Raw genomic sequence first — 12,899 nt, forward strand, 5'->3', positions numbered from 1 at the left:
TTTAGTGGGGAGAAGGTCCTGGCTGATACTCAAATACAGGTATTTAGTGGGGAGAAGGTCCTGGCTGATACTCAAATACAGGTATTTAGTGGGGAGAAGGTCCTGGCTGATACTCAAATACAGGTATTTTATGAGTAGTAACCTCACACACGATATAGGTAGGTAAACCCCACTCACCACTCTACATTTATTTACTATTAATATGTGTACATTTTATAGATTTATCTAAACCTTGAGTATCCAACTGTTTCAGATATGTACGCTTTATAGGTACCAGTATCTTAACAGTAATACACCTTAACAGTAATACACCTGTTATATATTAGACAGTATCTTAACAGTAATACATCTTAACAGTAATACTAGGCTATCCATTATCGGTATGAAATCTTTTATCTAGATAAACAGATAAAGATTTAGGTTTTATCTAGATAAAACCGATAAAACCGATAATTTTTCTGCTGAAGGCCAAAGCCAAAATGTTTTCCAAATTTCGCAAAAACTAATTGTCGACTTTTATTACTGTTTACCAGTAATCTTGCTAAGGTACCACTTCCTTTCTTTTGAAAATATTAGAGCATCAGTTTTCTTCTCCGGGGAGCAGAAGTGCACCAGTTTTCTTCAAACAGTAGACCAACGGTTTTCTTCTCCTAAGAACAGTAGTGTACCAGTTCTCTTCAAAACAGTAGACCAACGGTTTCCTTCTCCTGAGAACAGTAACACACTAGTTCTCTTCAAAACAGTAGACCACCGGTTTTCTTCTCCTGAAAACAGTAACGCAATAGTTCTCTTCAAAACAGTAGACCACTGGTTTTCTTCTCCTGAGAACAGTAACACACTAGTTCTCTTCAAAACAGTAGACCACCGGTTTTCTTCTCCTGAAAACAGTAACACACTAGTTCTCTTCAAAACAGTAGACTACTGGTTTCCTTCTCCTGAGAACAGTAGTGCACCAAATACCAATTCTCCTCGAAACAGTAAAGCATTTAAAGTGATTCAGTGAACCGTTTTCTTATCCTGTTGATAACTTGGAGCAACAGATTCCTTCTCCTGAAGACAATGTTTCACGCCCAGAACACTTACGGAATTCAAATGAGTGCCCTGCCGGTATTTTTGACTCTTGTTAACAGTAACATGCTCGTTCCCGTCTCCAGAATTATTATAAGGTAAAACGCCAGCACTCTCAAGAGAACAATGTCAATAACCTTCTCTGGATTTCAACAGTTCATACAGTTCTACAGTTCCATAGGTATACAAATGTAAATAAACCTCTTAAGCTCACATCTAAGTAAACTACCTCTTCTATCATACTAGAAGACGTTTGGGACTGTTTCTTGGACTTCTTGGGAAGGCAAAAACACTAATATTTCTTTACAATTTTACGGTATTGTGGCAGTATTTTCGGTAATATCTAGTGAAATTTTATACTATAAAAATATATACCGATAAAAATATGTTTTATCTAGATAAACAGATAACTTTTTTTAACGAATTATCGGAGATAATTATCGGTTACGATTATCGGAGTGGATAGCCTAAGTAATACACCTGTTATATTAGACAACATCTTAACAGTAAATAATCTTAACAGGTACAAGAACTGTTGAAGCAGTTGACCAAGAAAAGTGCTGCGTTGGAGAAGATAAAAGCTCAGTTGGGGTGTGAGAGTAGCTTGCTACCCAGTCTCCAAGCGCTGCAATCGCAACTAGTGAGTCTCACAGTTGGTGTCTATGGTAACTAGTAGTGTAACTATGGCAACTAGTGAGTCTCACAGTTGGTGTCTATGGTAACTAGTAGTGTAACTATGGCAACTAGTGAGTCTCACAGTTGGTGTCTATGGTAACTAGTAGTGTAACTATGGCAACTAGTGAGTCTCACAGTTGGTGTCTATGGTAACTAGTAGTGTAACTATGGCAACTAGTGAGTCTCCCAGTTGGTGTCTATGGTAACTAGTAGTGTAACTATGGCAACTAGTGAGTCTCACAGTTGGTGTCTATGGTAACTAGTAGTGTAACTATGGCAACTAGTGAGTCTCACAGTTGGTGTCTATGGTAACTAGTAGTGTAACTATGGCAACTAGTGAGTCTCACAGTTGGTGTCTATGGTAACTAGTAGTGTAACTATGGCAACTAGTGAGTCTCACAGTTGGTGTCTATGGTAACTAGTAGTGTAACTATGGCAACTAGTGAGTCTCACAGTTGGTGTCTATGGTAACTAGTAGTGTAACTATGGCAACTAGTGAGTCTCACAGTTGGTGTCTATGGTAACTAGTAGTGTAACTATGGCAACTAGTGAGTCTCACAGTTGGTGTCTATGGTAACTAGTAGTGTAACTATGGCAACTAGTGAGTCTCACAGTTGGTGTCTATGGTAACTAGTGTGGTTCACAAAACACTTTTTATTCCGAATAATCAGGAATCAATGTTAATCAGTTGCTCTATAGGCCAACTAAGCACCAAAAAAAATTTAGGTTCCAACTCGGCCGGGAACTGACCCCTCCGGCCACGCCCATTTTTTTACGGTTTCTTATACACATAAAAAACCGAATATTGGAGTTTTCACCCTTAAAGAGTTCCAATACGTCTTTAAAACGTCGATACTCGAATATAAACCTGCTGACGAGATTTCGTTTAATCATGGTCTCGAAACCGTACGAGTTCGGGAACCACGCCCAGTTTGGACCACACCCATTTTACAGGTAAAAATCCTAAATTAGGCTTTTTCGACCTGAATCACCTAAGATATCCATTTCAAACCGCGATACTCTAATATAAATGTGCTTAAGGCATTTCGTTTAATTTTAATTTCAAAACCTTACCGTAAGAGGAACCACGCCCAAATACTGACCACGCCCATATTTCATATTATATGCATTTCTGGTCACACTTATACCAGAAGAACCATCTTTGAAAGATTCTACAGTCGCTGAGTTCCTCTTACGGATCACATAACAGTAACCAGCCATATCTGATCAAGAGAACTGACACCACTGACGAACACCGGAGTCCGCAAAGGGCCTGCACGCTGCTGCAAGAACTACTCTCTCGTCAGATCCTCTGGTTGGCATGCCGCCATCATATCCTCGAGCTGGTGGTAGGTGCTGCTTTCTTCGAGCTGTTTGGAGATACAACCAGTCCTGTAAGAGGCCAGAAACCGTTGACCAGAACAGAGAGAGAGAACAGAGAAGTCCTGGGACACCTTAGACCTTGACGACCTTCAACTACCTTATGTTCCTTCACTGTACAGAGCAGACACCGAGGAGCTTCTAGCCTGGATAAACACCCATCTTCAGCCAGAGAACGTCGAAACCCTTCGAAGAGGTGACTACAAAGAGCTTCTGGCATGGAACTCGCTAAGCTGATCCTCGGAGGTTCCATAGAGAGAAAGAAGGGGTACACCTTTCACCTGACGAGACCTGGAGCAGACCATCATTATATCCTTAAAATGGTCCTTCTCATGCACCAACTCCCAGAGCTTCACTGGCAGACCAAGAAGAAGATAGGAAAGATGTCCCACTTTGTGATCTTTGTCTACATCCAGGCTTGGTTCGCCGCCCCTTCACTCTTTACAGCAGCTTCGAACGATCTACTGCTCTACAAACGGCTGATCAAGTTCAGATCGATCCACAAGAAGATATCTGTCGCCACTTCCACGGTGTTCCTTCGTCACCCGTGGTACCTAACAGAAGAATCGATAGTCTTCTCTCTCTTCAACGAGGACCTTCCTATGGAAACGAGAAACCTGCTAGCGTCCAGGATTGGAGAACTAGACTCAGGAGACCTGGAGATCCGGAAGCCAAATTTACCGTCCTTCTCTGCAAAGTCAGTCATCACAGAATTTGTTGGAGATAGATCCAGACTTCTCTTTGATCTACTTGGCATTCAGACCGGCTTCTTGCTTTCTCCTGACTGGCAGATGACTCCTGGATACGACACTGTGAAGACAGCCTTGAATAACCTGTCACCTATAAATGACTCATCTGAGCGGGCTCTGGCTCTGGCAATCCGCCTAAACACGAACATCACAAGAGACGAGGAGTCATACCAGGAACTGGTGCAAGTCGTAGAAGCTCATCGAAAGGAGAACAAGCTCGACACGAAGAAAAATCTGAAGAGTTTGTATTAGATTTATATTGTTCAATTATAACCGCTTTTAATATTCAATATCTTGTTTTAACATTGAAATGCTTTGTTTAAATTCAGTAATATGAAATATGGGCGTGGTCAGTATTTGGGCGTGGTTCCTCTTATGGTAAGGTTTTGAAATTAAAATTAAACGAAATGCCTTAAGCACATTTATATTAGAGTATCGCGGTTTGAAATGGATATCTTGGGTGATTCAGGTCGAAAAAGCCTAATTTAGGATTTTTACCTGTAAAATGGGTGTGGTCCAAACTGGGCGTGGTTCCCGAACTCGTACGGTTTCGAGACCATGATTAAACGAAATCTCGTCAGCAGGTTTATATTCGAGTATCGACGTTTTAAAGACGTATTGGAACTCTTTAAGGGTGAAAACTCCAATATTGGGGGGTAGGAAGCTCAATCTCAATTCTGAAACATGATTTTTCCGAAATTGAGATTGAGAAAATTGAGAAAATTGAGAAAATTGAAAAAATTTAAAATCTTTTAAAATCATTTTTCCGTTTAACTCAGTTCACTGATCAGTCCATAATGTTCCGATTACTGTTAAAATTACGTATACAGGAGTACAATAATCTGTATGTATCGCTGTTACTAGGACATTATAGATGATAAAATTGACTCTGGTAGCAACCATGATCAACAAACTTAATAAAATTCAGTACTTAGACACTGTAAGACCAGATGGATCTGGTAGATGCAATCCAAAAAGAAAATTTAAACTTTTTGTTTTGATTTCAATTCCTGATCCGATTATATACGTTATTGTTAGGCGTGCTTACAATTTGTACCTTTCAGTTTCTCACTTCTCTCAAAATGGGGATGAAGGAGACAATTTATATATAAGTTATGGTAAAAGTGTTTTGAAAATATGGTACCCTATAATTTCAAAACAGACACAAATTAGAACGGACAAAAACGGAGATAAACGGACAAAAACTGTCACGGAAATAACATTTAAATGCTTTCTCCTCCTCCTTCTTACCCTCCTTAGTCCTCCTACTCATCCTCCCCCTCATCCTCCTCTTTCTCAGTCCCCCTCCTCCCCTCCTTAGTCCTCCTTCTCCTCCCCTCCTTATCCTCCTCAGTCTTCCTACTCATACTCCACTTTCTCAGTCCGCCTCCTCCTCCTTCTCCTTGGTCCTCTTGCCCTCCAAGTCCTTCTCATCCTCCTCTTCCTCCTTCTCTTCCTCCTCCTCCTCCTTCTCTTGATTCCTCTTGAGTCCTTCTCACCCTACTCAGTCTTCCTACTCATCATCCTCCTCTTTCTCATTCCGCCTCCTCCTCCTCCTCCTCCTCCTCCTCCTCCTCCTCCTCCTCCTCCTCCTCCTCCTCCTCCTCCTCTTCCTCCTCCTCCTCCTCCTCCTCCTCCTCCTCCTCCTCTTCCTCCTCCTCTTCCTCTTCCTCCTCTTCCTCCTCCTCCTCCTCCTCCTCCTCTTCCACCTCCTCTTCCTCCTCCTTCTCATCCTCCTCCTCCTCCTCCTCCTTCTCATCTTCCTCCTCATCCTCCTCCTCCTCCTCCCCTTCCTCTTCCTCCTTCTCATTTTCCTCCTCATCCTCCTCCTCCTCCTCCTTCTCCCCATCCTCCTCAGTCCTTCTCTTCACAGTCCTCTTCAACCTCCTCCTCTTCAGTCCTACGCATCCTCCTCCCCTCAGTCCTCCTCAGTCATCACATGTACAATACCTTCTCAGTCCTCCTTCTCCCCATCCTCATCAAAACGGACAAAAACTGTTACGATAATAACATTTAGATCCTCCATCGGCCATCCCTCCTCCTCATCCTCCTCCTCCTCCTCCTCCTCCTCCTCCTCCTCCTCCTCCTCCTCATTTCTCCTCCTCCTTATCGTCCTTCTCAGTCCTCCTACTCATCCTCCTCCTCATCCTCCTCTTTATCAGTCCTCCTTCTCCTCAGTCCTCCTCTACCTCTTCCCCCTACTCCTCAGTCATCTTTTTCCTCAGACCTTCTCAACCTCCTCCTCTCCAGACCTCCTACGCATCCTCCTCCTCAGTCCTTCTCAGTCCTTGCACAAGACTGTACAGTACATTCTCAGTCCTCCTTATCCCCACCTTCATCCTCCTCCTCCTCAAAAACGGACAGAAAATGAGGAGGAGGAGTACTGAGAAGGAAGACGGCACTGAGGAGGACTGAGGAGGAGGAAGGCTGAGGAGGAGGAGGAGGTGGAAGTGGAGGAGGACTGAGTAGGAAGAAGAGGAGGAGGACAATGAGGACTGTGGAGAAGGAGGACTGAGGAGAAGGAAGAGGAGGAGGAGGACTGAGGAGAAGGGGGAGGACTGAGGAGGATGAGGACTGGGGAGGAGGAGGACTGAGGAGGACCGAGTATAAGTAGTAGGATGAGGATTGAGGAGGAGGAAGAGGAGGAATCAGGACAGAGGAAGAGTAGAACTGACAATGTGTCTTACATACAAGGACTGAGGAGGAGGAGGACTAAAGAAGAGGAGGACCGAGGAAGATGTGGAGGAGGAGGACTGAGGAGAAGGGGAGGACTGAGGAGGAGGAGGATGAGTAGGAGGACTGAAGAGGGGGAGGAGGAGGACTGAGAAAGACTGAGGATGAGGATTGAGGAGGAGGAGGAGGAAGAGGAAGAGAAGGGAGAGAACTGAAGAAGAGTAGAACTGAGAATGTGTCGCACATACAAGGACAGAGGAGGAGGAGGACAGAAGAAGAGGAGGACCATGGAATAGATTGAGGAGGAGGAGGCCTGGGGAGGAGGAGGATGAATAGGAAGAGGAGGAGGATGAGTAGGAGGACCGAAGAGGGGGAGGAGGAGGAGGAGGACTGAGAAAGACTGAGGAGGAGGATGAGGATTGAGGCCTGAGGAGGAGAAGGAGGAAGAGAAGGGGAAGAACTGAAGAAGAGTAGAACCGAGAATGTGCCGTACATACAATTACTGAGGAGGAAGAGGATGACTGAGGAAGAGGAGGACTGAGTAAGAGGTAAAGGAGGAGGAGAACTGGTGAGGAGGAGGATGAAGAGGAAGAGGAGGAGGATGAGTAGGAGGACCGAAGAGGAGAAGGAGGAGGACTGAGAAAGACTGAGAAAGACTGAGGAGGAGAATGAGGATTGAGGACTGAGGAGGAGAAGGGGGAAGAGAAGGGAGAAAACTGAAGAAGAGTAGAACTGAGAATGTGTCGTACATACAAGGACTGAGGAGGAAGAGGATGACTGAAGAGGAGGAGGACTGAGGAAGAGGAGGACTGAGGAATAAGTGGAGGAGGAGGAGAACTGGGGAGGAGGAGGATAAAGAGGAAAAGAAGGACGGAATGGAACTCATTTCTCCTCCTCCTTATCGTCCTTCTCAGTCCTCCTACTCATCCTCCTCCTCCTCAGTCCTCCCCTTCTCCTCAGTCCTCCTCCTCCACATCTTCTTCGGTCCTCCTCTTCTTTAGTCCTCCTCCTCCTCAGTCCTTGTATGTAAGACACATTGTCAGTTCTACTCTTCCTCTGTCCTGATTCCTCCTCTTCCTCCTCCTCAATCCTCATCCTACTACTTATACTCGGTCCTCCTCAGTCCTCCTCCTCCCCAGTCCTCATCCTCCTCAGTCCTCCCCCTTCTCCTCAGTCCTCCTCCTCCTCTTCCTTCTCCTCAGTCCTCCTTCTCCACAGTCCTCATTGTCCTCCTCCTCTTCTTCCTACTCAGTCCTCCTCCACTTCCACCTCCTCCTCCTGATCCTCCTCAGCCTTCCTCCTCCTCAGTCCTCCTCAGTCCTCCTCAGTGCCGTCTTCCTTCTCAGTACTCCTCCTCCTCATTTTCTAAAAACGGACAAAATCGAACGGACAAAAACAAACATGAGCCCTGAAATCTCTCTGAAAATTATATTAATGATATATTTGTGTAACAGGGCTGTCTAAACCTTTACTTTTTTATATATCTTGTCATCACTCCTGGAGTAATGGATATTACATCTTTATTTCAATAAATATAATAATCAATAAAATGGAATAGAATCTTGTCTTCTATTCAGCTCACTCTTCTAAAAGCTCTCCCTCTACATTCTCAACCTCATTCTCAACTTCATCATCTTCCTCATCTTCCTCATCAACATCATCACCCCAGTCTTCATCATTGGTGGTGTGTGCAAGATTGAGGTCGAGTTCGTCAACAGGTATTGCTTTCTCATAATACCGTCCTCTGTGTCCTCTCACTGCTATCAAAACTGTTTTAAGTAGCTCAAACCTCAAACGACGTCTTAGATTCGCCATGATGAGGCTTTTGTCCCGGCTGGTCTTGGCTGCCAGAAGTGTTGCTACTCTTTTAAGGAACATGGTAGCCTGTGGGCTCATACCTCCGTTGGTAGAGAATACAAGACCATTGCAGGTTCCTTTTTCAATCTTTACACAGCGGTCTCCATATTTCCTTTCTTTCTCTCTCTCATGTTTATTGTACAACTTTTCTGGGGTGTCTTGATTAGTGTTGGATTTGGCTCCGGGCTGTAAAACCCTAATATCAAAAAATGCCATCTCCATCGGTGACCACAGACCTCTAGCTAGTCTCAACCTTTACTAGTTACTATTTCCTTCGAAATAGCTCAAAATGAATTTTTTGTTTTTTCTGTTATGGTTAAAGTAAATTTTTGAAAAAAACAAAAAACAAAAAAAATGTTATCTCCCCCTTATACATTACCTACTAACAATCATATCTGTCCCCTTTAGCAAAACCATGGGTCGTTCACGTGATGATTACTTTGATCATATTTTACCTAATCATTTCTATAGATTTAATATTATGCATGCGTTTTATTGCTCAGCAGCTGTTCAAAAGGATCAAACTCAAATATAAGATAATTAATCATTTCACAGTAATAAGTTTGAAACATGTTTTCATCATACATTTAGCTCGTGTATGATTTAGTTACTTGGAGAGATAAAGATGTCCATTTTTCAATTTTCTCAATTTTCTCAATTCTGAAACACGATTTTTCCAAAATTGAGATTGATAAGATTGAGCTTCCTACCCCCCAATATTCGGTTTTTTATGTGTATAAGAAACCGTAAAAAAATGGGCGTGGCCGGAGGGGTCAGTTCCCGGCCGAGTTGGAACCTAAATTTTTTTTTGGTGCTTAGTTGGCCTATAGAGCAACTGATTAACATTGATTCCTGATTATTCGGAATAAAAAGTGTTTTGTGAACCACACTAATGGTAACTAGTAGTGTAACTATGGCAACTAGTGAGTCTCACAGTTGGTGTCTATGGTAACTAGTAGTGTAACTATGGCAACTAGTGAGTCTCACAGTTGGTGTCTATGGTAACTAGTAGTGTAACTATGGCAACTAGTGAGTCTCCCAGTTGGTGTCTCCCCCCCCCCTGATAGGCACCATGCTTATAAAGTTATATAGTTCAGTAGAATTAATTAACTTCTCACCAAACTGTGATGGAAGGCAGCAGATAAACATGACTCTATCTCTAAGTGCACGCTTCTTATAGAGTTATAGCTCTAAGTGCACGCTTCTGACAATGTGTCGCACAGTGTGCCCACTGTGTGTCAGGTATGACCGTCTAGATGAGTGAGAGTAGAATATTGTATATTAATTACTCAAATGACTGGCTCGTGGTCCTTCACTCGTTGGGGGAATGTTACTAGTTACCAGTCGGTGGTGTCCTTTACTTGTTGGGGGAATGTTACTAGTTACTAGTCGGTGGTGTCCTTTACTTGTTGGGGGAATGTTACTAGTTACCAGTCGGTGGTGTCCTTTACTTGTTGGGGGAATGTTACTAGTTACCAGTCGGTGGTGTCCTTTACTCGTTGGGGGAATGTTACTAGTTACCAGTCGGTGGTGTCCTTTACTTGTTGGGAGAATGTTACTAGTTACCAGTCGGTGGTGAAAAGAAAGCAAGTAGACTAGTTCCTCTATCAAAAACACGTACTATCAAATCACTATGTGTGAATACATATTAGGGAATTAAAATTCCACGATATGTTGTCGAAACAGCATGAAACCAGCAATTAGAATTAGTATATATAATTGGTGGTGAGGTGTGCTGTATGTTAATTCTAGGACACTTTGTTCTCGTTAAAGTATAAGTTTAAAACGTCCATATGCATTATGCATTGTTATGTACGCCATTAATTGAACTAATTTTAGCCAATTTTCGATAAACATGTCTTGGGTTTGATCCAAAAATTGTAACAATTATATGAATTCGTTAAGTAAAGGTGTCAAAACTTTGGCTGGGTGATGATTGATTTCTCAAAGTGTATTTTAAAAGTGTATTGCTCCTTTATAAAGATATTTTGCAGGAGGACCAGCAGGACATGTACGAGTTCCTAGAAGATGATTACGATCCGAAGATAACGAAGGAAGAGAGGAGGGAGAGGAGGAGAGTGAAGATTCTTCAGCAGTACGAGGCAGCCAAAACAGAGGAACAAACTCTTACTGCCGCTCTTCAAAAACATAAGACCAAGGTTGTTTATCATTATCGATACTAGTGGTAAAATTAAATAAGAAAATAGATCATTGCTATAAAACAACAAGAGAAAAGTTGAATAATATGTAAGTTACAAAGAGAACCACAAAGAACTGTACTCGTGTTCGCTTATGTCTTTCACTGCGTATGGAATAGTAAATCAGCTCCAAAACGGAAAAATCGCAATTTTAAAGGATTTGTAAGCCTCCTGTTCTCAACTACAAATAGATATGGAACCCGTTTCAATCCATACGGCGGAGCTTACAGCTGATACAATCAAATTACCATCCAGAAAAACCAACGGCATGCTATATCCGGCACATGTCCTCCTAATCAATCGTTTAAAAACCGTTTCCAAGTACTTAGTCACGGATATTATAAAGTCTTGATGGAAATCTAGACGACTAGTCACGCTACCCACGCATCACGCGTTTTTTCAAAGGCTTGGCTTTATACTTTACTATTAACCGTTGTCCAATTTGAAAAACTCTGCTTCCTCGGCTAGAAATAGGTTCCTGCAACACTATCCAAACCATTACCCTCTGAATTTTGACCAAAAATTATAATTAAAAGCGCTGAATCAAAATGTATTCCACCTTTAAAGATACAAAATTTCTTGATTTGTAAATTAAAGAACTTACATCAGCTGCCAATGCTATATCTGGACACGAGCACAAATACCGCCTAATTCAACCCGACCAACAACTAACAATAACTCCTGTTCAGCTGGAATCACTGCTGGGATTACTGGACCGGAATCTTATTGACAGCATCAGGGTGATGCCTTCTCCACCCAATATGGTGAACAGTATCATGATGATATTCGTCAAGCTCCTCCAGTGTGAGAAGAAACTTCCCGAAGAGTTACCCACTCCAGTGGTAAGAACTCTCAATATCTATTTATGTTTATTTTGTCAATTATGTTGTCCTTTATGTTTATTTATTTCCAGAATGTTTATGTTGTCGATTTGCTCCACTTCAAAATACAGGCCCTGTAATATTCCCATCTCAGATAGAAGAAGAGACGCTAACACCAGCAGAAACACCTCGAGATAGGCGCAAAACAAAAGCAAGGATTAAAGTACCGCCAGTGATAAAGCCAGTAGAGGCAGATAAGAAGGACAAGAAAGAGCGAGACCAATGGCTGGTAGTCCAGGGGACTCTGCAGGACTCTCAGGGGATAAGGGACGCTATATCAGCGCTGAAGTGGCAGGAGGGTCTGTCTCCTAAAACTGTGGAGACAGTGCAGAATCTCATGAAGAAGGCGGCCGGTATGTGAAGCTTACTTTACTATTTTTTTAAATCAATAAACTTTCAAATTGTTACACAAAATATACATCATTTTATTTCAAAGAAAATTCGCCGAATGACCTTAAATGCCTTGACAAGTGACCGAGTGTAAACAAAATTAGGGACACCGAAACACCAGTTGACCAGTAAACTGGTCATAGCAATTACATCGGGCCCTAATTAATCAGCTCATTCCTAAACTCGCGTATTAAATTGTTGTTTTGTCCGAATTGTTCAAGTGCTAATGGAAGAGTTTGTTCACAGAGGCTCACTCGGAACTTCTAGTGGTTGAAGAGGCTCCTCCACCGGTCTCTATCTTAGATCGTAGACAATCAATAGATGCAGGAATGGGGGTTCCAGGATTAGGTATTGGCGGTCAATGTGAAGTGGTGTTTGTCAGTGTCATTATTTTCAGTGGGATTGTGAGCACTTTTTATTGTATGGTTATCTTATCTTTCAGTGTGGGTAATCTGAAAATAGAAAGCACATTTTGGTTTCAGAATAATATACAGGAATAAAACTTTACTGAGCGTTTCAGTTTTAAACTCAAGCGTGCGGTTTTGATACTGAATATTCTGAGGGTTTTGGGTTCTACTTATAAATTCTCGTGAATTTTAAGTCCTAAAATTAACATTATCTCCCCTAGCTGATCGAAGTGTAGGAAAACTAGACGAAGCAGCAGTGACCCACGCGTCTGAGAAAGTAGGTTTTATCTACAAGTACATGTTAGCCCTGCTGGCGTACCATCACGCGTACGGACCTGTAACTATCGCACAGGAACACACTCTCAGTCTGGAAGCTCTTCTCAAGGTAAGTAACCATGGTAACCACATAGTAACTACATAGTAACCACATGCTAGCCCTGCTGGAGGCTCTTCTCAAGGTGAGACTTCTTGGGGAAGACTGGAATGCAATTGATGTGTATATGTTATACATTAATCAAACACCTTACATTACGATATTAAAATGTTCGCTTGCGAGGCATGCAGATTCGGAAAAGATCGCAAAAATTTGAAAATGTTGATATCGTATCAGTTCTGATACTT

At 42.4% G+C, this 12,899-nt stretch overlaps 1 protein-coding gene across 1 annotated transcript in view; it reads left to right on the plus strand.

Moving 5' to 3' along the window:
- LOC134816904 (dynein axonemal heavy chain 8-like) overlaps positions 1-12,899 on the plus strand; it is an 89,688-nt gene that overhangs the window by 50,818 nt on the left and 25,971 nt on the right. The window contains exons 61-66 of the mRNA XM_063825925.1: positions 1,592-1,708; positions 10,397-10,561; positions 11,290-11,442; positions 11,576-11,834; positions 12,118-12,219; positions 12,500-12,663. Coding sequence (XP_063681995.1) covers positions 1,592-1,708; positions 10,397-10,561; positions 11,290-11,442; positions 11,576-11,834; positions 12,118-12,219; positions 12,500-12,663 — 960 coding nt within the window. The remainder of the gene's footprint in view (positions 1-1,591; positions 1,709-10,396; positions 10,562-11,289; positions 11,443-11,575; positions 11,835-12,117; positions 12,220-12,499; positions 12,664-12,899) is intronic.

This window comes from Bolinopsis microptera, chromosome 1 (genome assembly GCF_026151205.1).
Source record: "Bolinopsis microptera isolate Bmic1 chromosome 1, MBARI_Bmic_1.0, whole genome shotgun sequence".
Classification (NCBI taxonomy): Eukaryota; Metazoa; Ctenophora; class Tentaculata; order Lobata; family Bolinopsidae; genus Bolinopsis; species Bolinopsis microptera.